The 22,938-nt window shown below is 43.6% G+C and overlaps 2 protein-coding genes across 5 annotated transcripts in view; one reads left to right on the forward strand and one right to left on the reverse strand.

Annotated features, from left to right (window-relative positions):
• Positions 1 to 22,938, reverse strand: part of RASSF3 (Ras association domain family member 3) — a 142,849-nt gene that overhangs the window by 30,091 nt on the left and 89,820 nt on the right. The window lies entirely within an intron of this gene.
• LOC123843551 (fatty acid-binding protein 5-like) lies at positions 12,596 to 13,147 on the forward strand. Its single transcript, XM_045873043.3, has one exon. The coding sequence runs from the start codon at positions 12,637 to 12,639 to the stop codon at positions 13,045 to 13,047; it is 411 nt and encodes a 136-aa protein (XP_045728999.1). The 5' UTR covers positions 12,596 to 12,636; the 3' UTR covers positions 13,048 to 13,147.

Consider the following 22,938-nt stretch of genomic DNA (forward strand, 5'->3'; position numbering starts at 1 on the left):
TTGTTTTTCCATCAATCAGCATGCACCACACCTTTACTAGACTTTTTATCCTCTTCTCTTTATCCAAGTACATTTTCACAAACCTGACTATGCTTTGAGAATGTGTTTCTTCCTTCTGCCGACTGTTTCAATAGATAGTAACACAAGATGGTCTTTGTTACATACATTAACCATGGTTCCTGCCTTAAAATCTATTCCTCCAAATGGCCGCAGGGGTTCAAGAGGGGAAAAAAGAGAAGATGAGAGATCTGGAAAAAGAAGTGACCAGTGTGGGAAACTGGGGGAAGGAGGGTCCACATTATGACACCTACATACTTACTGCTTCCTAACACTGGGAAATTTTTCCAAGAAAGTGGCCCCTCTGGTTTCTATTTAAAACTTTTCAGTTTTATGACAAAAGACAGAGAAGAGCTAAACAGCATTAACATATAAGAGCTAAAATTTATTGAATGCTTGACACTATTCCAAGCACTTTCCGTGATATAACCAAAGACCACACGTACACATACCTCTCAAACCCTTTGTTACTGGAGCCTGCATTCCCAGCCAGGCAAGATCAGAACCCACCTCCTCCCAGAACCATGCCAGGAACAGCAAAGAAGTTCCACTTCCAGAAAGGGGCAAGTTTTGGCCTCCAATTGGAGCATAAAGACCCATTACACATGGAAGCAACATGCAGCTACATTACAGGTTAAGTAACTCCATACTTCCTCTCCCACAACACACACACTCTCTCTCTCTCTTCCATGCTTTTTTACTCTTTTCTCCTTAGAACCCACCACTACTTAAAGTATCATATATATTAGGCACTTATCTTATTACTGCCTCCTCCATAAGAATCTGAGCTCCCCATGGACAGGGGTATTTCTTCCCCCGTTTTGGTGTCCGGTACCTAGAGCAAAGCCTGGCCTACAGGTGGTATTCAACAAACATTTCTGAATGAAAGAAACAGGTTTTGCTGGGCATAACATCAATAGAGAGAACACTTTTTTTAAAAAAATATTTTATTTACTTATTTGAGGGAGAGAAAGAGAGCACAAGTGGGGTGAGGGGCAGAGGGAGAAGCAGACTCCCCACCGAGCAGGGATTCCCAACAAGGGGCTCGATCCCGTAACTCCGGGACCACGACCCGAGCCAAAGGCAGACACTCAACCTACTGAGCCACCCAGGCACCCTGAGAGAACACTTTCTGAAAGCCTGCTATGCATCCGGTAAATCGTGTATAATTTTATCTAAGAAACGTTACTACCCTTGCACAGGAGAAACCGAGTTGAACCTGTCTGTCATGGCTACAATTCCACTGAGTAGTGGGGCCAGAATCTGAACCCAATGGTGTCCCACAGGAGGGCTCTTCCCCTATACAGAAAGCCTTCCGATTGCCAAGCCCCAGACTTAGAAACAAACCCTAAGAACAGATGTTCACAAGCAAAGGGTTGCTGCAATATGTTCTGTTGACTTTAATTTTTGTTTTTGTTTTTTTGAGATTTTTAAGTAATCTCTACACCCAATGTGAGGCTCAAACTCACAACCCTGAGACCAAGAGTAGCATGCTCCAGCGACTGAGCCAGTCAGGCATCCTTACTGGCTTTAATGTTTAACAAATGCAAAGTAAGGGACGTCTGGGTGGCTCAGTCGCTAAGCGTCTGCCTTCCGCTCAGGTCAGGATCCCAGGGTCCTGGGATCGAGCCTCACATCAGTCTCCCCGCTCGGCGGGAAGCCTGCTTCTCCCTCTCCCACTCCCCCTGCTTGTGTCCCCTCTCTCGCTGTCTCTCTGTCAAATAAATAAAATCTTAAAAAAAAAAATGCTAAGTAAAGCTCCTTGTGCACCCATGAAAAAGACAGGAAGCTGATGGGGTGAGGCTAGGTGACTGCCTCCCAAATCCTCCACATTCAAGAGATCAGAGAGGAGGTAGGAAAAGGACAGTGGGGTCTCTAACAAGTTGTCCACAAATGTGTCATACAAAGCAGAAAGGATGGCTAGTCTGGATAAAAGCAAACCAGCAGGGATGAAGCTTCCTCAAAACAACCAAAAGTTATCCTGAAACAGACTGCCTGAAAGGAAGAGATTTTCCAGAAACATCTCCAGTTTTTTCTAACTTCCAAGTATTGTGCATTGAGTACGTATTAGCTTAGTCATTGGGGAAAATTTACTTTAAAAAGAAATTTCCCTGCATTTAAAAGATAAAACAAATGACAGTTTCACCACCTATTTAAAATAAGAAAAGATGTATGACCTACTCCTTAAAGGTAGAGAAATCAGATTAATGACCTAGTGGTAACCTTACTTATGAAATACAAAGTCGCATTTGTTCCTAACAGCACCTAGCCAGGTTTAGACAACACTTTTCTTATAATACAAGCCAACATAAACTTCTGTGTTCATACCCTTAAACACAATGAGACAGCTCTTTAATAATTTCCTTTTAAATGCCTATTATAGGGGTGCCTGGGTGACTCAGTCAGTTAAGCATCTGCCGTTGGCTCAGGTCATGATCTCAGGGTCCTGGGTTTGGGGCCCCGTGTTGGGCTCCCTGCTTAGCAGGGACTTGGCTTCTCTGTCTCCCTCTGCTGCTCCCCCTGCTTGTGCTCTCTGTCTCTGTCAAATGAATAAAATCTTTAAAAATAAATCAACAAATAAATGCCTATTACAACAGCTTCTTAATGTAACTGGTGAATGATAATGAAATTAGGAAGTAGAAAGAAATATCGCTTTTAGTGTAATTATTTTCTAGTGTCCCTTTTGGGGGGGGGGCAGGATTTGCTTCCAGAAACAATGTTAATAATTCTTTTTTTTTTTCCTTTTTTTTTTTTTAAGATTTATTTATTTGAGAGAGCGAGCATGAGAGAGAGAGAGAGTACATGAGAGGGGGTAGGGTCAGAGGGAGAAGCAGGCTCCCTGATGAGCAGGGAGCCCGATGCGGGACTCGATCCAGGGACTCCAGGATCATGACCTGAGCCGAAGGCAGTCGCCTAACCAACTGAGCCACCCAGGCGCCCCAACAATGTTAATAATTCTTAATCCTTAGCATTCTTCTACATTTTCTTTCAAATTTGCAAAATAAAAAATATATATTTGCTCTACTTCAAATAGGTGCAACGTTCCCCTCCACCACCACCGATGTGGAAAAGGGACAACAGACTGATTTACTGTAAAATTCGCAAACAAATCAAATCAAAATAAGGTACTCCACAAAAACTGATCCCTCCCTTATCCTAAAGTGAATTTCAAGTGGGCTTAGGACACAGTCTCAGAATTCAGCACAAGAGCTAGGGACCCAGTTTTTCTAAGCTTATCCACTTTGCTTTGACTACTTCATTACTGAGAGAGTGACCACTGTTGGGGTTTAACTTAGGAGAAACTAATCTTATCAGGAAATTACTTTGTATTTCAAACTGTTCCAAAAATATCACATCCTTGCTTCACTTCACCTCTCCACCACCCTCCCTCACCTCCTCCCCCAGTAAAGAATTTATTTAACAGATGAACACTGCCTCTGAGAATAAGCTCTCCCTGAAAACATTAACATGTCTAAAATGTGTTGTGAAACCAGGCTGTCCAAGCTCGTGGTCACTGACCCATAGGACTTTCAGGCTCCCCTTTCATAATCTGTTATTTTCAATTACTTACATATTACTCTGTGCTACAACGGAATGTTTGCATCCTCCCAAAATTTGTATGTTGAAGTGCTAATCCCCAGGGAGATGGTATTTGGTGGCAGGGGCCTGTGGGAGGTGATCAGGTCCTGAGGGATTAGAACCCTCAGAAAAGGGACTCCAGAGAGCTCCTTCACCCCCTCCCCCACCACGTGAGGACACAGCAAAATGCTGCTGTGAGCCAGGAAGCAGGCCCCCACCAGACCCCCCAGTCTGCCGGGCCCCTGGTCCTGGACTTCCAAGACTCTAGAACTGTGAGAAGTAAACTCCTGTGGTTTATATGCCACCTCGTCTATGGTATTTTGTTACAGGACACTCTGTAAACACGTTTTGTCTCCTGTTTGTATTCTGTGTCCTTCCCTGGCCAGTCCATCAGTTCCTTGAGGAACCAGCTAGCTGTGTGTTTGCTTTCTGTTGCCTCAGGAAACAGGAGCCACCAGATCGTTTGCCTCATCCTCATGCTGGTGGCTCCTCACAGAAAGTTCCTAGCTCCTCTGGCACCATGAGGATTTCTTTCTTTCTGTGAAGAATTTTCAGGCTATAAACAACTCTTACTCTTTTACAGGCACTGTCTTTTTAAAGAGTGCATCTGTGAGTATCAAATTTCAGCCATGTATTGATTTTAGTACTTTAAATTCGGTTTCCAGACATTTCACGGTCACACCCCCCCCCAAACACTACCTAAATAGTGCCACCCACACTCACTACACAGATGAGCACTATGCAATATGACACTTTTAAAAAGCACATGCATCTCTCCCAACCTCCCTCAGGATTCTCAACGCCTTGGGACACACACTCATCTTTCTCCAGTGCAGAGCTCAATTTCTGGGACACAGGAGATGGTCCACGAAGGACAGGTGGAAGGATCAGAAGGAAGGTACAGCAGTTGGAGACCTCACTGGGCATCTGGTTTGTTCCTCACACACACTCAGGACAGTAGCAGAAACTAGGCCATTGAAACCAGTGCCCACTCTGGTAAAGAATCCAGACCCTGTGTCCCACCCCCTTAGAGTGATTTTACTCTTTTTTTTTTTTTTTAAGTAGGCTCTATGCCCAGTGTGGAGTCCAACACCAGGCTTGAACTCACAACCCTGAGATCAAAACCTGAGCCAAGATCAAAAGATGGAGGCTCAACCAACTGGGCCACCCAGGGGTCCCTCCAGTGATTTTACTCTTAACGGAGTTCTTTTTTGTGTGTGTTTAAATATATATAACATAGAATTTAACATTTTACCCATTTTTAATGGGTTTTTTTAAAAAAGATTTATTTATTTATTTGAGAGAGAGAGCATGAGCAGGAGGGGCAGAGGGAGAAGAGGAGAGAATCTCAAGCAGATTCTATGTGGTGCGTGGAGCCTGACGCAGGGCTCAGTCTCACGACCCTGCGAGCACGACCTAAGCCAAAACCAAGAGTCAGCTGAACCAGCTGTGCCACCCAGGTGCCCCTGTTATATGTATTTTTTTTTTAAGTAAGTTCTACACCCAACATGGAGCTTGAACTCATGACCCTGAGATCAAGAGTCACACGCTCTACTGACTGAACCGGCCAGGCTCCCCCACGTTTTACCTATTTTTAAGTGTATAGTTCATTGGCATTAAGTACAATTCACATAGTTGTGCAACCATTCCCAACATCCATCTCCAGAATGTTTTCACCTTCCCTGACTGAAACTCTGTATCTGTTCAACAACATCTCCCCATTTTCCTCTCCCTCAGCCTCTGACAACCACCATTCCACTTTAGCTCTATGAATCGGACTACTCTAGGCAGCTCTCGTGAGTGGAATCCTACATTTGTCCTTTTGTGACTGAGCTTAATGTCTTTAAGGCTCATCCACATTGTAGCATGTGTCAGAATTTTACTTTAGACAACTACTTTGTTGACAACCTGGAATGGTCCATAAACTAAAGGACCAATATCAGGAAATGCCAGATTTTCCATCAGGCACGTTTGCGTGATTCTCTGATCACTTTTTTGCCTGAATGAGCCTGCAGCCTAATTTTTCTTATCTCTGGGCTTACAGACGCAGGCTTGTGTAAACAACTTTCACTGCACAAATTCAGGGCCACTCAGCATTTCCCCACCACCAGAAGATAAGAGTGTTTAATGTTCTTTATCTTTCATTCAACTACTTTGGGAGATCTGGAGAATGGAAAAAGGCAGGCAGGAAATCACAAGCATTCTGGAAACTTCTTTGCACTAAAAATTCATTAATAAGATCTCTTTTTTACACAGTTACTTAGATGTAACTCACATACCATAAAATTCACCCCTGTGAGGCATACAAGTCAGTGGTTTTAGTATACTCACAATGTATACAAACGTCCCCAAGATCTAAGTTCATAGTATTCTCAGACCCAGGAAAAAACCCTGTCCCCATTAGTACCTGGAGCCTACTCGTTCCCATTATGCCACCTCTAAGTTTATATCTAATGAAGAGTCTTACATTCCAGGAGCACCTGGCTGGCTCCATCAGTGGAGCATGTGACTCTTGATCTCAGGGTTGTGGGTTCAAGCCCCACACTGGGTGTAGAGATTACTTTAAAATAAAATCTTGGGGGGTGACTGGGTGGCTCAGTCATTAAGCGTCTGCCTTTGGCTCAGGTCATGATCCCAGGGTCCTGGGATCGAGCCCCACATCGGGCTCCCTGCTCAGCGGGAAGCCTGCTTTTCCCTCTCCCACTCCCCCTGCTTGTTCCCTCTCTTAGTGTCTCTCTCTGTCAAAAAATAAAATCTTAAGAGTGTGTGTGTGTGTGTGTGTGTGTGTATTAGACTAGTGGCCAGATTATTGTGCCAAGGTAGAAATTACTCCTCCCAGTGCTACTAAATTGATTTTAGTGGGAGTGAGAATGGAGAAAACGGAGAGAGAACTGGCAAATCTGACACTAGAGCAATAATGCCCTTCTCCAAAAGGAATTTGCCCTTGATCCAGAGGAGCGCCACTAACAACTGCTCTCCACCGACCTGGTGATCCCTGAGAGCTGCCCTGAGTTGGGAATCCACGGTCATCCTCCTCAGACATCGTTCCATAGATACCCTACTGACTGGTTACTGAAGATACCAAGACTTTAGAGAGAATTACGCTGAGAATTATATACTCAAACAGTTTTCCAAGGACTAAGCCATTAGATAGGAAGTATGTGATTACTGTCGGTGAACCTGACATAATCCCATCACATATTCAAAGGAACTCTCCTAAAGTTAAAAGGGAGCAAAAGACAACCCTAAATGAAAAGAAGTCCCCAAACCTGAGGTCTGTGCAAGCACTGGCTGGGCAAATAAATTAATCTGTTTCTTCTACAAAACAGATATAATGCCTGTAAAGTCTTGGTCCGGGAGTATGTTTTAAAAAAAAAAAAAAAATGCACCTGCCACGAAGCAAGCACTCTGCTTATGACATACACTGAAAGATACAGAAAGTTTAAAAACATTGCCTTTAAAGAAGTCACAGACCTGGTTCTACAAAGCAAAACAAAAATATGTCATCTATTTGGAAAATTACATTATTCAAGAAACCTTAGGATTACAATGTTTATTTTGCCATTAGCACCTCAGCTCTTTACTCTGTAACTCCAATACCACCCCTCTTCAGCCCTATACAAAAAGGCAATTGCCAATACACTGAAAAGCAGAATAATCTAATATCTAACCACCAACTAGTGTGTTATAAATTTCAAGCTGCTGCCTTAGCACTTCCAATAATTCAGAAAGAATACTTGGGGACCTCTGGCTGGTTCAGTAGGTGGTACACGCGACTCTTGGTCTCAGGGTTATGAGTTCAAGCCCCACACTGGGTAGAGATTACTTAAAACCAAAATCTTAAAAAAAAAAAAAAAAAGGTTTGACAATTTATACGTAACAATCATCAAGTCCACAATTAAACATTAAAGGACAGCTTAAAATAATATTTTGGGGCACCTGGGTGGCTCAGATGGTTAAGCGTCTGCCTTCGGCTCAGGTCATGATCCCAGGGTCCTGGGATTGAGCCCCACATTGGGCTCCTAGCTCAGTGGGGAGCCTGCTTCTCCCTCTCCCTCGTAGCTTCTCCTGCTTATGCTCTGTGTCAAATAAGTAAATAAAAAATCTTTAAGGGGGGGTAAATAAATAAAAAGGGGGGGCAAAAATCAAGCCATAAAACCTTACATGCCCAAGTCATATAATTTATAGGACAGTGTGACTAAAGTAAATATTCAGGGCAGGGACTTTCCAAAGAGTGTGATACACTGTAAGCAAATATGTGTAAGAATCAATTGGAAACATCCAAAACAAAATCAATAGGAAACATCCAAAACAAATCCAAAACTTCGGTGCAAGTTTAGTACAACTGCTTCTTTAAGTTTCAGGAAAAGGCAAGACCCCCTAAAACTCCTTTCTTAGTAAACATCTCCTCGAGTGTAAAGGCAATTTTATTTTGGCAAATGAGGACAATTCATGAGTCAAGTATTGATTAAATATTTGAGGGGCGCCTGGGTGGCTCAGTCGTTAAGCATCTGCCTTCGGCTCAGGTTATGATCTCAGGGTCCTGGGATCGAGCCTCACACTGGGCTCTCTGCTCTGTGGGGAGTCTGCTTCTCCCTCTCCCTCTGCTGCTCCCCCTGCTTGTGCTCTCTCACTCACTCTCTCTCAAATAAGTAAATAAAATCTTTAAAAAATATATTCGAATTTGATCTTATCTGTCAGATTAGAACTGAACACATTACGGGAGTCATTAGATGGGGACATCAAGGCAAGGCTTCCTCAGCAGGGCTCTGAGGCTCTGCTTCCTCTTCTGCTTGCAGAGGATCAGGGAGGGTGGGCCAGACAAAAGTTAAGATCCATAGGCTCAAAGAAGAGAATGAATCCAAGATGAATTAAAGGTATATATACGGTCTACACTTGTGATCCCTCCACTCCACCTCAAAAAATGCTTAAGTAGGGCGCCTGGGTGGCTCAGTTGGTTAAGCGACTGCCTTCGGCTCAGGTCATGGTCCTGGAGTCCCGGGATCGAGTCCTGCATTGGGCTCCCTGCTCAGCGAGGAGCCTGCTTCTCCCTCTGACCCTCCCCCCTCTCATGTGCTCTCTCATTCTCTCTCTCTCAAATAAATAAATAAAATCTTAAAAAAAAAAAAGAATGAGGGCACCTGGGTGGCTCAGTTGGTTGGGCGACTGCCTTCGGCTCAGGTCATGATCCTGGAGTCCCGGGATCGAGTCCCGCATCGGGCTCCCTGCTCGGCGGGGAGTCTGCTTCTCCCTCTGACCCTCCTCCCTCTCATGCTCTCTGTCTCTCATTCTCGCTCTCTCAAATAAATAAATAAAATCTTTAAAAAAAAATGCTTAAGTATCTCATCTATATAACGAGAGAGGAATAAATGGTCCCTCTCTATTTAGCGCTGGTCAAAATGCCTAATTTGGGGAATGTCTTATTCGAAAAGCAATAGTGGAAAGAGGAACATTTTAAAGAGGATCACAACAAAAGCTACACAGAGTAAGCCCTGGGGAGCACGGGAAAGAGAAACTGGGCAGTTGTGAAAACCGTCGTCATAACCATAAGGGGCATCACATGTAGGGTAGACTAGCCTGGGCTCCTTGCAAGGCCCACTCTGGGGCAGCTATCCACGGAGACGGTTTGGCTTATTCCACCGAAAAGCTTTTGCTGATCTTCAAACTGGTCCCAAAACGGCTGCCTGGGAAGCTGGCAAGCTGCCTGTTCGGGCAGTGTTTAAGCAGGGACGCCATGACCACTTTAGAAACGAGCCCCTTGGGACAACTGAACACTGCTCTCTTGCCTACCCAGAGAGCAAGATTTCGGTCTTCTGACTCTCCTGCCCGTGGGATGGGCGTGTGTCCTAGAGGGGAGCCCAAGACCCACTTCCCTCACTGACTGCCCCCTGCAGCATGGGAGGGAAAGCACATTAGAATAAACAGGCGTTTTCAAAAATTCAAGCGGCCGACGTGACCCCAGAAGCACTGATCAAAGCTCCTAGGCAGCCCCACCTAGTACATTTCCAAGAGTCTTATGAGCAATCCTGACACCGACCCTTGGTGAACCCCACTACTCCAGGGCTCTAGCCAGAAGCCTTGGTCCACTCCCACAGCTACAACCAGTTTTGTGTCTTCTCCAGCCCACCTCTTCCTCCTGACCCTGAGTGCTATATGGCTGACATCCCTGCAATGCCATACCACTGCCCGATGAATCTTTCCAAAGTGGTAAATCTCTCAAAGGCTTCATGGCCAGACATTCAAGAAAGCACCGCCTTGACCTGGTCCAGGTCTGGGCGCCAAGTTTATGCCTGCCATCCAACTCGCACATGCGTCAAACACAAGTATCTATGGGGAGCACAGACTCCACCCCACCCCTACCCAACCTCTGGTACCCACGTGTCTGAGGTCCAGGCACTTTTCAAAGTACCGGTCTCATTCCTTCTTCTACACAAAGCCTGGTACCAGCGTATCAAGACTTTTCTTCTGCACTTTCTAGATCATGGCCAGCCATATGCATTTCTGCTGGGTACCTCATACAGCACTCTTTTTTTTTTTTTAAGATTTTATTTATTTATTTGAGAGAGAGAATGAGAGACAGAGAGCACGAGAGGGAAGAGGGTCAGAGGGAGAAGCAGACCCCCCGTTGAGCAGGGAGCCCGATGTGGGACTCGATCGCAGGACTCCAGAATCATGACCTGAGCGGAAGGCAGTCGCTTAACCAACTGAGCCACCCAGGCGCCCCTCATACACCACTCTTGAAATCTGTACTTATTTCCCACTTACTCTGTTTTATACTCCTAGAAGGACCAAAAAACAATTAACTCTGTGAATAAAACAAATATGGGCTTCATTTATCTTTGATGAATGATAAATCACGTGTGGGTGAATCACAGGACGTTACACTGGGCAAAAGATGCCAGCTGCAGAAAGAGTACGTACTATTTCATTTATATGAAGTTCAAGATGCAGCAAAGTTCATTTATAGTAACCAAAATCAGAATAGTGGTTCAAGCCAAAAGGTGAAAAGATTACTGATTAGGAACGGACACAAAAGTGCTCGCTTTAGCAGCACATATACTTGGGGGGAAAAGGGGGGGCATGGACACAAAAGAACCTTTTGGGGTCCAGAAATGTACTGTATTTTGAGCGGGGGGGGCAAGAAAGTGAGAGAAAGAGAACCTTATTAAGCTATGCAGTTAAGATTTCCACATTTTAGTTATTCTAGTTATACCTCAATTTTCCAAATTCAAATATGAATGAAGATTCTGTCTGAAGATAAAATATGCTCCGTTCTAACCTCAGAAACAAAATATTTTTTCCTTTTTTTTGTTAAGAGATTTCACTTAATAAAACCTATACCTAAAGCACATAAAAACTTTCAAAATGAAAAATTTTTTTAAAGAAAGGCTAACTTCATCTGTAATGTACTGTCCTGTAAATGAAAGTGGATAACAAGGCCTATCTCACAGGGTTGCTGGGACGATAATCAACTGAGGTAATGTAATAAAGCACTTAATACAGTACCAACTGATCAATATAGCACATACTCATCACTTTATGGGTTTGCCATAATTCTCTGTCCAATTTCCTTCAATCTCTTTCAGCCCAATCCTCAAAAATTCTCAGCCCACCCGGCATTTGATATTAGTAGAATAAACCTAGAAGCTCCCTCAAAGCATGCAAACCATCAACAATTCCCACCTGATTCCTTAAGAAAAAACCCAAGCTGTCGAGGCCATGTTTCTCATACCGGGGGGTCCATACAAACCTCTGGGCACGCCGAGGTGCACCGAAGGTCATCGGGATCAATATGGCATATATACCTGAGGTGGGCTTACTTAAAACATTTGCGAAGAGAACACACAACACTGCTGAGAAGTTTAAGCTCCAGCGGTGGCCACTGCAGGTGTGGTTCGCTGGCCCTCACTCCTCCTGACCCACTCATGGACTCTTTCGCTCTCCCCACCTTCACTGCAGAACAGTTTTTTTAACAGCACGGGCACCGGGAATTTAGAATATTCCTGGCTTTCTACCTTAGAAACCTCTAATCAAGGTACACCTGGCTTTTTATGCAATTTTAACTGATGATGGCTTAGGCTATTTCCTTGAATTAGCAACACCTACTCTGTCTGGCTTACTAACCCTGCAAAGCAAAATATTTATTTTCAGTAATGTCGACATGCAAAAAATCCAAAGAACAGGAAACTACAGTTAAGAAAAACAAAATACCACAATAAGATTAACAAACTATATGCAATTTGAAGGATACCCTTAGGAAATTGCCACTGTAAAAAAGAGTATTTTGGACACAAGTGTATGCATGCCACAGTGAATCTTAACTTTATTTAAATAATTAGCCAATCAAGGGGAACAAATGAAACTCTAAGATAAAGTAAAAAATCAAATTGCCCTTTTTAGGATTAACCTGCCAGGAACCTCTGGGTGTTTTTACCCACAGACACCAGAATAAAATCATACGCAAATTTTTTTCTATTACAAAAGAAAAACGACAATTACAGGAGAAAGAAAAACACAGAAGTCAAATGAGATTATCCTAACACCCAGAGAGATAAATCCTTTGGGGTTTTTTTCTATTCTTGTATTTAAACTATACATGCAGTTTCCAGTTAAAAAATTTTGTGAATATCTGTGTATTGAATACTGTAACAACAGCTAATGTTTGTTGGTCAAAGGGTACAAAGTTTCAGTTCTGTAGATGAGTTAAGTCTAGAGAGCTAATGTACAGGCATGACTATAGTTAATATTGTACTAAACACAGGAAATATGCTACAACAGATTTCAGGTTGCCCTCATTACAAAAATAATGGTCATGAGGAAATGACATGTTAATTAGCTTGACTGTAATAATCAGTTCACTGTGGATATCAAGTCATGTTGTAGATAAACATAAAGAAATTTTTTTTAGATAAAAGCAGCCCTGGGCGCCGGCGGGTCGGAAGCCACGCTCCCCACGCCCCACTCTGCTCCGCTCGCTAGGCCCGCCGGCCCGCGCCCACCATGGCCACCATTCAGCAGCTGGTAGGAAGATGGCGCTCAGTGGAAAGCAAAGGCTTTGACGAATACATGAAGGAAGCAGGAGTGGGAATGGCTCTGCGAAAAGTGGGTGCAATGGCCAAACCAGATTGGACCATCTCTTCTGACGGCAAAAACCTCACCATAAAAACTGAGAACACTTTGAAAACAACACAGTTTTCATGTAACCTGGGAGAGAGGTTTGAAGAAACTACACCTGATGGCAGAAAAACTCAGACTATCTGCAACTTCACAGACGCGGGCGCGTTGGTTCAACATCAGGAATGGGATGGGAAGGAAAGCACAATCACAGGAAAATTGGAAAATGGGAAGTTAGTGGTGGAACGTGTCATGAATAATGTCACCTGTACTCGGGTCTATGAAAAGGTAGAGTAAAAATTCCATCATCATTTTGGACAGGAATTAGCTGTGAGGATGAACAAGCTCAGTTCAATGAGCAAATCTCCATACTGCTTTTTTTTTTCCATTACTGTGTTCAATTTATCTTTATCTTTATCTTTACATGCATCTATTTCAAAGTGTTGATTTAATTAGGATCATCCCTTTGGTTAGTAAATTTATGCTATGCCAAAAAAAAAAAAAATTTTTTTTTAAAGAATTTATCTGTCAGACAGAGACACAGACAACACTGTTCTCCCTCTCTTACCTGCTTATCTTCCTCCTACTTCCACTAAAGACATGACACATGGCAGAACTTGTAGCCAAGGTCCATGTGAAGTAGTTCTCTTACTGATTCCTACCAGAAGGAAATAAATGTTTGGAGAAACAACTAAACTATAATAGCAAATGGTTTTTGGATCTGACTGAAAAGAGAGCTATACAGAAGTTCTTTAAAAAGCCATGCGGGAAGGGGTGGCTGGGTGGCTCAGTCGCTTGTGTCCAACTCCTGATTTCAGCTCAGGTCATGATCTCAGGGTTGTGAGATCAAGCCCCTTGTCTGGCTCCTGCTTGGGATTCTCTCTCCCTCTCCACCTGTCCCTCCCCACCAACTTGTCAAAAGAATTTTTTAATTAATTTTTAAAAAGCCATGGAGGAAATATGAAGAAACTGATTAGTATCAGCGTAAAGCCAGTCCAACAAGTCTCTTGGAAACCACAAACCAAACCCAGGCAGCTTGAGGAAGACTATGTTAAGAAAACAGAACCCTCTTTCACCCAAAGGGAGCATGCCAGGTTACTTCAAAAAGATCCCCATCAGGATTTATGCCATTCTTCATTCATTCCATTCTGCTTGATCACTCTGAGATAGAATGAGGACTGCAGAAGAGATTTGCAGTACAGCATTAGGCCAAAATTACTAACACTGTGGCACATACTTGAAAGCAGTTAAGGTACTTAAGCCCTTATGTTCTCATGACAAGAAAAAAAATTCTGTAACAAGGTGATTTGATGATCATTTTGGAACATATACAGATACTGAATCATTACGTTGTACACCTGAAACTAATACATGTCAATTACACCTCAATAAAAATGTTTAACCCCCCCCCCACCAAGCCACACTGTGTAACTTCAGGTGAGCACAGATAACGAAAGAAATAGTTCAGTAATTTCTTTTTTTATAGGCTTTCATTGTGATCCTAGGTGAAGATATAAAACCATATCATTTAAATGGAACTGTACACAAATCACTAAAATTATAAATCATTAACACATAATAAATATGACCTATTCTGTATTCCAAATTTTCCCCAAACCACACATTTCCATAGGTCCATTACGGTTTCAAGAAAATACTAACAGGGCGCCTGGGTGGCTCAGATGGTTAAGCGTCTGCCTTCGGCTCAGGTCATGATCCCAGGGTCCTGGGATCGAGTCCCGCATCGGGCTCTCTGCTCCTTGGGAGCCTGCTTCTCTCTCTCTCTCTGTCTCTCATGAATAAATAAATAAAATCTTTAAAAAAAAAAAAAAAGAAAGAAAGAAAGAAAATACTAACGTACAAGTTAAAAATAATTAAATCCTCGGGTGCCGGGCGCCTGGGTGGCTCAGTCGGTTAAGCCTCTGCCTTCGGCTCAGGTCATGATCCTGGAGTCCTGGGATCGAGTCCCGCATCGGGCTCCCTGCTCAGCAGGGAGTCTGCTTCTCCCTCTGACCCTCCTCCCTCTCATGCTCTCTGTCTCTCATTCTCTCTGTCTCAAATAAATAAATAAAAATCTTAAAAAAAATAAAATAAATCCTCGGGTGCCTGGGTGGCTCAGTCGTTAAGCGTCTGCCTTCAGCTCAGGTCATGATCCTAGGGTCCTGGGATCGAGCCCCGAGTCGGGCTCCCTGCTCAGCGGGAAGCCTGCTTCTCCCTCTCCCACTCCCCCTGCTTGTGTTCCCTCGCTCGCTGTGTCTCTGTCAAATAAATAAAAATATTTTTAAAAAATAAATAATTAAACCCTCAAGCTGTCCAATTCTAAGATGGAACTGAAGAACCTGCCCAACCAACATGAAGATACACATTCCCTTCTCTATGACTAAGCAATTCCATTCCTGGGATTACAACCTACAGAAAGTCTCACACACACTTGAAGGAGACACGTAAAGAAGTGCATTGCAGGGGTGCCTGAGTGGCTTAGTCGGTTAAGCGTCTGCCTTCGGCTCAGGTCATGGTCCCGGGGTCCTGGGATGGAGCCCTGCGTCGGGCTCCCTGCTCGGCAGGAGGCCGGTTTCTCCCTCTCCTCTCTCACTGTGTCTCTCTCTGTCAAATAAATAAAATCTTTAAAAAAAAAAAAAAAAGGAGTGTATTGCAATGTCATTTGTAATAGGGAAAAATGGGAGGAAATATAAAATGTCCATCAACATAAAATGGACACACTATAGTGTTCAGCACTTAGAATGAACTGGAATAGCAAGAATCTCAACAACAAAGCTGAATAGAAGTGAGCTACAGAAGAAAACATGCAATGACACCACACCCACAAGTTTTAAAAAAACATGTAAAGTAACACTAACTATTGATGATTAATATTCACATAGACACCAGTAAAAAAAGTATTAAATACATGGATGGCAATGATTAAAAAAAAAAAAAAAAAAAGAACTGGAGGCGCCTGGGTGGCTCAGTTGGTTAAGCGTCTGCCTTTGGCTCAGGTCATGATCCGGAGTCCTGGGATCGAGTCCCACATCGGGCTCCCAGCTCAGCGGGGAGCCTGCTTCCCCCCTGACCCTCTCCCCTCTCATGCTGTTTCTCTCTCGCTCGCTCTCCAATAAATAAATAAATAAATAAATAAATAAATAAATAAATAAAATCTTTAAAAAAAAAAAAGAACTGGAGAGATAGGGAACGGGAGAGAAAATGGGGCCAGGAAGACCCAGGGGCTTCAACCACATCCACAAAGTGTTATCTTTAAAGTTGGATGGTCAGGGGCACCTGGGTGGCTCAGTTGGTCAAGTGTGCGACTCTTGGTTTCGGCTCAGGTCATGATCTTGGTGTGGTGAGACTGAGCCCTGAGACTGGCTGGGCACTCAGTGCAGAGTCCACTTGGGATGTTCTCTCCCCCCCCTTCCTCTGCCCCTCCCCCTACACATGTGCAGGCGCACGCACGCCCACTCACGGTCTCTCAAATAAAATCTTAAAAATAAATAAAGTTGGATGGTCAGCTATAAAGGCATTCACACTACTTTTACATAATTACTGTATTGTGAACTACTGTATACCTATAAGGCTCAGCACTCAGTACAGAGCTTGCTTGAGATTCTCTCCCTCCCTCTCCCTCTGCCCCTTCCCCCGTTCACGTGTGCATGCTCTTTCTCTCAATAAATACAATCTTTGAAAAAGTAAATGTTTGTTGATACCATAAAAGCAGGACTCTTCTACAGCACTACATCAAAGTGTAGGGCAGGCAGTTCAGAACCGAGAGGCAGGGGGTGTTAAGGGAGAACCTGGACCACCCACAGCTCTATACAAATTCTGAAGCACCCACCACATTGCTGCAACTTCCAAAGGATCTAAAAATTTTACTTCCCCCCCCCCAAAAAAGGAGGGGTGGAAATGCCTGGCTGGCTCAGTTGTAAGAGATGGAGACTCTTGATTTCCAGGTCATGACTTTGAGCCCCATGCTGGGTATACAGACTACGTAAATAAAAATAAAACTTAAGGGCGCCTGGGTGGCTCAGTCGTTAAGCATCTGCCTTCAGCTCAGGTCATGATCCCGGGGTCCTGGGATCCAGCCCCGCATTGGGCTCCCTGTTTGGCAAGAAGCCAGCTTCTCCCTCTCCCACTCCCCCCTGCTTGTGTTCCCTCTCTCGCTGTCTCTGTCAAATAAATAAAATCTTTTAAAAATATATAAATAGAAAATAAATAAAACTCAAAAAAAATAAGGACAACTTCTGTTTAGTTAACATTTCCACAGATCAGCAGTATTACTTGCTCCTACATTTTGGGAAGGAAAACAGAAAAATGTGTATTTTATGGCAGATCCAAAGTAAGGCTCTACAAACAAGTATTTAGCGAATTCCTGAAAACCACTTTAGTGTTTTGTTTTTTAAATCCATCTCTGGACACTGCGTTAGAGTATCTGATTATTAGGTATCCATTGGTGCCAAACCTGGGGAATAAAATGCCATGATAGCACACTCAAGAGAGTATATTTCATCTTCAAAGACATTGCAAAAGTACAACCAGCTGGTTCCCATCAGTCTTCTCAAATCTCTTATCAAAAATAAACAAGGATTAAAAAAGAGATTTCAACCTAATAGGAAAAAAACTATCAAGATAAAAACATTTATATCGAAACTTTCTTCAATTTATTTTCTAACATCTTTTTGTCATTAATTTTTGAGCTATTTGGGAGGCATATCCACATTCTGGTCATCAAAGACTTCATTCTAAGAAAGCTAATAATATACTGAAATGCTCTGAGAAGTTGACTTTTTATAGTCCATATCCACATCAAGATTTATTTTTCTCCTGTTCCTTCAAATAAAATTTAACCACTTCCAAATCAAGGATGATGATCTCATGCTTCCAAATCGGTCTCTTGCAGAGATCTCTTTCCTGAGCTTCAGACCCCTCATTCCAGTTGCCAACTGGATGCCACACAAATGTTCTGAAAATGTCCTGAAATTGAACTGTGCCACGTCGCTAGACTGGCTTATCTTCCTCCTAGTTCCACAAGGGCAGTACCGTCCTCAGCCACCCCATACACATACCTACTTCCTCCCCTCTCTCCCCACCTGGTCAAACAGATGCCCATCTACCTAGTCAACTTCAGGAATCCTCACCTCTCCCAACGCAACTGCTCCATTTCAAGCCCTAATGACCTTCACCCAGGTTACTTCAATAGCCTCCCAAACAATATCCCTGTCTCTGTCCAAACTCTGCCGTAAACTGCTATCCGCTGCAAAATCATCGATCTGACCTCATTACTTCTCCTTACATGGCTCCCCTTACCCAGAAAATAAAATCCAAAGATCTCAGCCTGGTAAGCAAGGCCCTTTGAGAGCCTGCTTCCTTTCCCAGCCTTTCACCACACCCACAGGTGTGTCCTTCCCCATCTGCTCCACCCACAGCGTCACCTTGTCCTCCAGACCCACAAGACCTACCAGATTCACCACTCTCCTGCTAGTTTATTTTTCTATCTCCATGCCTCTGGCTTTCTCTCCACACACCCGCACGCACGCACACGCATACCCACTTGCTCGATCAGTGCGCATCTGCCACGACTCAAACTCCTAGTCACCACCACCTAGATCATGTATGTGTTTCCCAGACTTAACCCTTCCCCTCTTCTCCAAGAGGAGCCATCTTCTTTCTAAGCAGTCCTCCCCCACTTCCGGTCCAAACACCATCCCTTCTGCTGCCAAGACAGCCATCTCCTTCAAGGAACCCTTGTCCCTCACCTATATCCTCTAATCCCCAACCACTTTCTTTCAAGTGTCTCATTTAAAAATGATGACAACAGGGGCACCTGGGTGGCTCAGTCGTTAGGCGTCTGCCTTCGGTTCAGGTCATGATCCCAGGGTCCTGGGATCGAGCCCCGCATCGGGCTCCCTGCTCGGCAGGGAGCCTACTTCTCCCTCTCCCACTCCCCCTGCTTGTGTTCCCTCTCTCGCTGTGTCTCTCTGTCAAATAAATAAATAAAATCTTTAAAAAAATAAAAATAAAAATGATGACAACATGCCAACGACTCCCTCTATTCCATGGCCTCATTTTACAGCACAGTCCTTTCGTTTCCAGTCAAACCTTGGAGAGCAGTCTGCACTCTTTCCTGTCTCCTCCACAGCTATTCACTCTTCCTCCCTCCGCAGTCAGACTGCCCCTCCAGTTCACTGAAGAGGAGCTCCTCAAGGTCTCCAGAGACTCCTACTGGCTCAACTTCAGTCCCTGGCTCCCTGGGTTTTCTGTATGCTACACCTGTCCTACTGACCAAGCCCCTGTTCCTGAGGCTGACTCCTCCCTGGGCTCCCAGGACACCACTCCCCTGGCTTTCTTCCCACCTCTCTAGCCACTCACTTTTATCTCTGGGGACACACCCTTCTTCTCTGCTTACCATTTAAATGCCACTGGGTCCTCCTCCTCCTCCTCCTCCTCCTCCCATGCCTTCAACAAATCCCAAAGCTCTCTCCCCAGATCAGGTCTACCTCCTCTATCTTATGGACAAGCCTGGGAAACTCTGATGCCCTACAGACAGCTCAAAAAAACTATACCCAGATTCATTCATTCATTATTTATTGACTGCCTGGAGTCAATAGGTTGTCTGAACTTATCCTCCCTCCCAAATCTCATTTTTCTTCCATATTCCCTTTCTTGGCAAGTGACCACATCACCTCCTGAGTCACCCACGCCAAGAAACCCACAACTCATCCTCGTCCTCTTTCTCACCACCCCAATACCCACATCCAGAGTTACCAAACCCCCCCAATTCACCAATATCTTCAATCTGGCCCCTCTTCCACTTCATCCCCCCCTCACTGCCTTCATTCCACCTCAGTCGCCGGACAGCCACTGAGGCCTGGCTAGAACTCGTTCCTGCAAGTCCCGATCGCCACAAAGAACAGGGCAGTATTTTGAGGCAGCTGTTTTACCTTTACGTGTCTACCTTTTCTGGTGGATTAAATTATACAGCTGGGGGAATCTATTTATAGTTCAGGCCACATTCTCCCTTTTGATCACTGAAATTGTTAAAATCAATCAGTGCCTAAACAAATATAATGCCTACATGTAAACTCAGAGATACTTCAAATAATGCTTACTGTTAACATACCAATGCACCATTTTAATTCACATAAACGATTCTGACACAATGCTCTTCTGCAGCCAACATTTCGAATTAAAATGAACACAAGATGTGAGCAGCTACAAAATCTGCCATTCGTATTGTCGCATCACACAATTTCCAAATCTAAAACGCACCACAGAGGGCGCCTGGGTGGCTCAGTCGGTTAAGCGACTGCCTTCGGCTCAGGTCATCATCCTGGAGTCCCGGGATCGAGTCCCGCATCGGGCTCCCTGCTCGGCGGGGAGCCTGCTTCTGCCTCTGACCCTTCCCCCCACCACCGCTCTCTCTCTCTCATTCTCTCTGTCTCAAATAAATAAATAAAATCTTTAAAAAAAAAAAAATTACAACGCACCACAGAATTTCAGGGACACTAGGATGTACTTAATGAAAAGGAGTCACTAGAAAAATAATTTTTTGTGATTTCCGTGACTAAAAACAAAACTTCCTATAGTTATGCATTTAAGCATGTTCCTTCTAGCTAATAGCAGAAAACCTCAGACTCTTCACATTAAAAGGGACCATTCCACCCAGTCCAAACCTTTAGAGTTACAGTTATGTCTTTCTAAATTTTCAGTAATCCCTCAAATGTTTAAAAGTCCAATTTTAAAGAAATATCTTTCCCTTTAGGGTCTTGCTGAAGTATCTCCTGAAGTCTGTAGGACATTAGAAATAGATGAAAGTTCTAAATAAACTGCTCAGATTAAAAATAATTCTTCTTGGGCACCTGGGTGGCTCAATCATTAAATGTCTGCCTTCGGCTCAGGTCATGATCCCAGGATCCTGGGATTGAGTCCCGCATCGGGCTCCCTGCTCAGTGGAAGCCTGTTTCTCCCTCTCCCACTCCCCCTGCTTGTGTTCCCTCTCTCTCGGTCTCTCTTTGTCAAATAAATAAAATCTTTAAAAATAATTCTTCTCAGGAAAGACAATGTCTCAATAATGAATAAAGTTAATCATCACACTCACAAATCATTCGATATGGCCTCTAGAAAGCAAAGAACCCTAGCCCTCAAGAGTTTTTATTCTTGTCAGAAAGGCAATACTTAAATATACCTGTAGCAATCAAAGGACAAGACACTGTAAGAAATGAACCTTGAACTGGACATCCACGGATTAGTGAATGGAGAAGCTGAGTAAGGCACTCTACACAGGGTGTGGGCAAAGGGATAGAAGCCTCACGTTTGGATATACTGAGTTAGACAACAGACTCTAGGTTTTATAATAGAATTTAACTTGCTAAAAAAAATTTATTTGGAACATTTACCTGGCAACAGTAAATGCAGACCAACTGGAATAAAAGACACACTAGAAACAAAAGACAAAATTTAATCTTCCAAAGGAAATGAATACACTTCCTCACTCCCAAATGGCAATGCACACCTGCCCACAAGCACTCATCCTTCAGGAAGCACAGCATAAGCGCTGGACCCTCACATTCATCCTGCCCTGTTTTCCAGGAATGTGGCACTGCTGGTGGGCTCTTTCTTAAACAGTTCTTGACACTATGTTTCTAACTCCTGCAATATAGAAGTTCAGAACAATTAAGTGTTCCCTTTGGCTTGCACAAAACCCATTCTTATTGGCACATATAGGGATGAATTCCATAAACCACCCAGGACCCCCTTGATTTCTTTCCCAAGACATTCCCTCTTTAGGAAAAGAAATAATTCTACAGAGTGTCTGGGTGGCTCAGCTGGTTAAGCATCTGCCTTCGGCTCAAGTTTATGATCCCAGGGTCCTGGGATCGAGCCCCGCATCGGGTTCCCTGCTCAGCGGGGAGCCTGCTTCTCCCTCTCCCCAGATCTCTCTCTCAAGTAATAAAAATCTTTAAAAAAAAAAAAAAGAAAGAAAGAATTCTACATATTCTACTCATTTCTCAAACACCAGTGACTAACCAACCAATTCACTTAAGTTCAACCCCACCCAACCAGATATGACCTAATACAGCTGTTTCCAAACTCATTCGTTTGGCATTTCAATACATTTCACAGAATCCTTTTCAAGACTTTTATCACTTCTAAGACTTACCTTCCCTCCAATCAGAAATTCAGGTCTAGAATCAATTAATCATTAACTTCCAAAGTTACCTCTTAGGAACAAAGTACAGGCCTAGGACCCAGGTCTCCACATCCCCAGCCCAATAGATTTTCCATTTCACCTAAATGTCTCACTTTCACATGATACAGAATTTATTACCATTGTTTTATCATTATTCCCCCCTGAAAGAAACATGTTTCACACTGCCTTCACCCAGCTTCTTTTGCTTATGATTCTGACACAAATCCGATCAAATGAAAACCAGGTGGTCAATTAACAAATAAAGACAGGGCACCTGGCTGGCTCAGTGGAGCATGTGACCCTTGATCTCAGGGTCATGAGTTGGAGTTGCACATTAAGCGTGGAACCTACTTAATAAATTAATTAATTAATTAATAAATACCAGGGTCGCCTGGCAGGCTCAGCTGGCAGAGCATGTGACTCTTGACCTTGGGGTTGTGAGTTCAAGTCCCACGCTGGGTGGAGAAATTACTTAAAATCTTAAAAAAAAAAAAAATTAACAGATCTCATTCTGTGCCCTGTGACAAATACCACACTAACAATGAACATATAGTGGTGAACAAGACAGACATGTCTGCCCTCACGAAGCTCACAGGATAATCTGGAAGGCTTAGAACTAAATTTACTCAAAGCCCCCGATGCATTCATTCAATAATGAGCTAGAATATCATCTTTCTCCAAAGCATCAGAGTGCTTCATACAATTCATTCATAAGGTAATCCAAACTTGCTGCTTAGATGTAAATTGTTCAGGTCCCCAAATACAAATCACTACCTTGCTGGGGCGTCTGGGTGGCTCAGTCGGTTAAGCCTCTGCCTTCGGCTCAGGTCATGATCCCAGGAGGCTGCTTCTCTCTCTGCCTGCTCTGCCTGCCACTCCCCCTGCTTGCCTTCTCCCTCTCTAATAAAATAAGTAAAATCTAAAAAAAACAAAGCAAAAAAAAAAAAATCACTACCTTGCAGATAAAAACAGACATACATGAGTGAGATGGGGGATAAATTTATTTT

The sequence above is a fragment of the Mirounga angustirostris genome, unplaced genomic scaffold (assembly GCF_029215605.1).
Source record: "Mirounga angustirostris isolate CCGP_5_RB_7025 unplaced genomic scaffold, mMirAng1.0.hap1 SCAF_5, whole genome shotgun sequence".
NCBI classification, from domain to species: domain Eukaryota; kingdom Metazoa; phylum Chordata; class Mammalia; order Carnivora; family Phocidae; genus Mirounga; species Mirounga angustirostris.

Coding starts and splice junctions, on each gene's coding strand:
- LOC123843551 (XM_045873043.3), top strand. CDS start 12,637: ATGGCCACCATTCAGCAGCTGGTAGGAAGATGGCGCTCAGTGGAAAGC.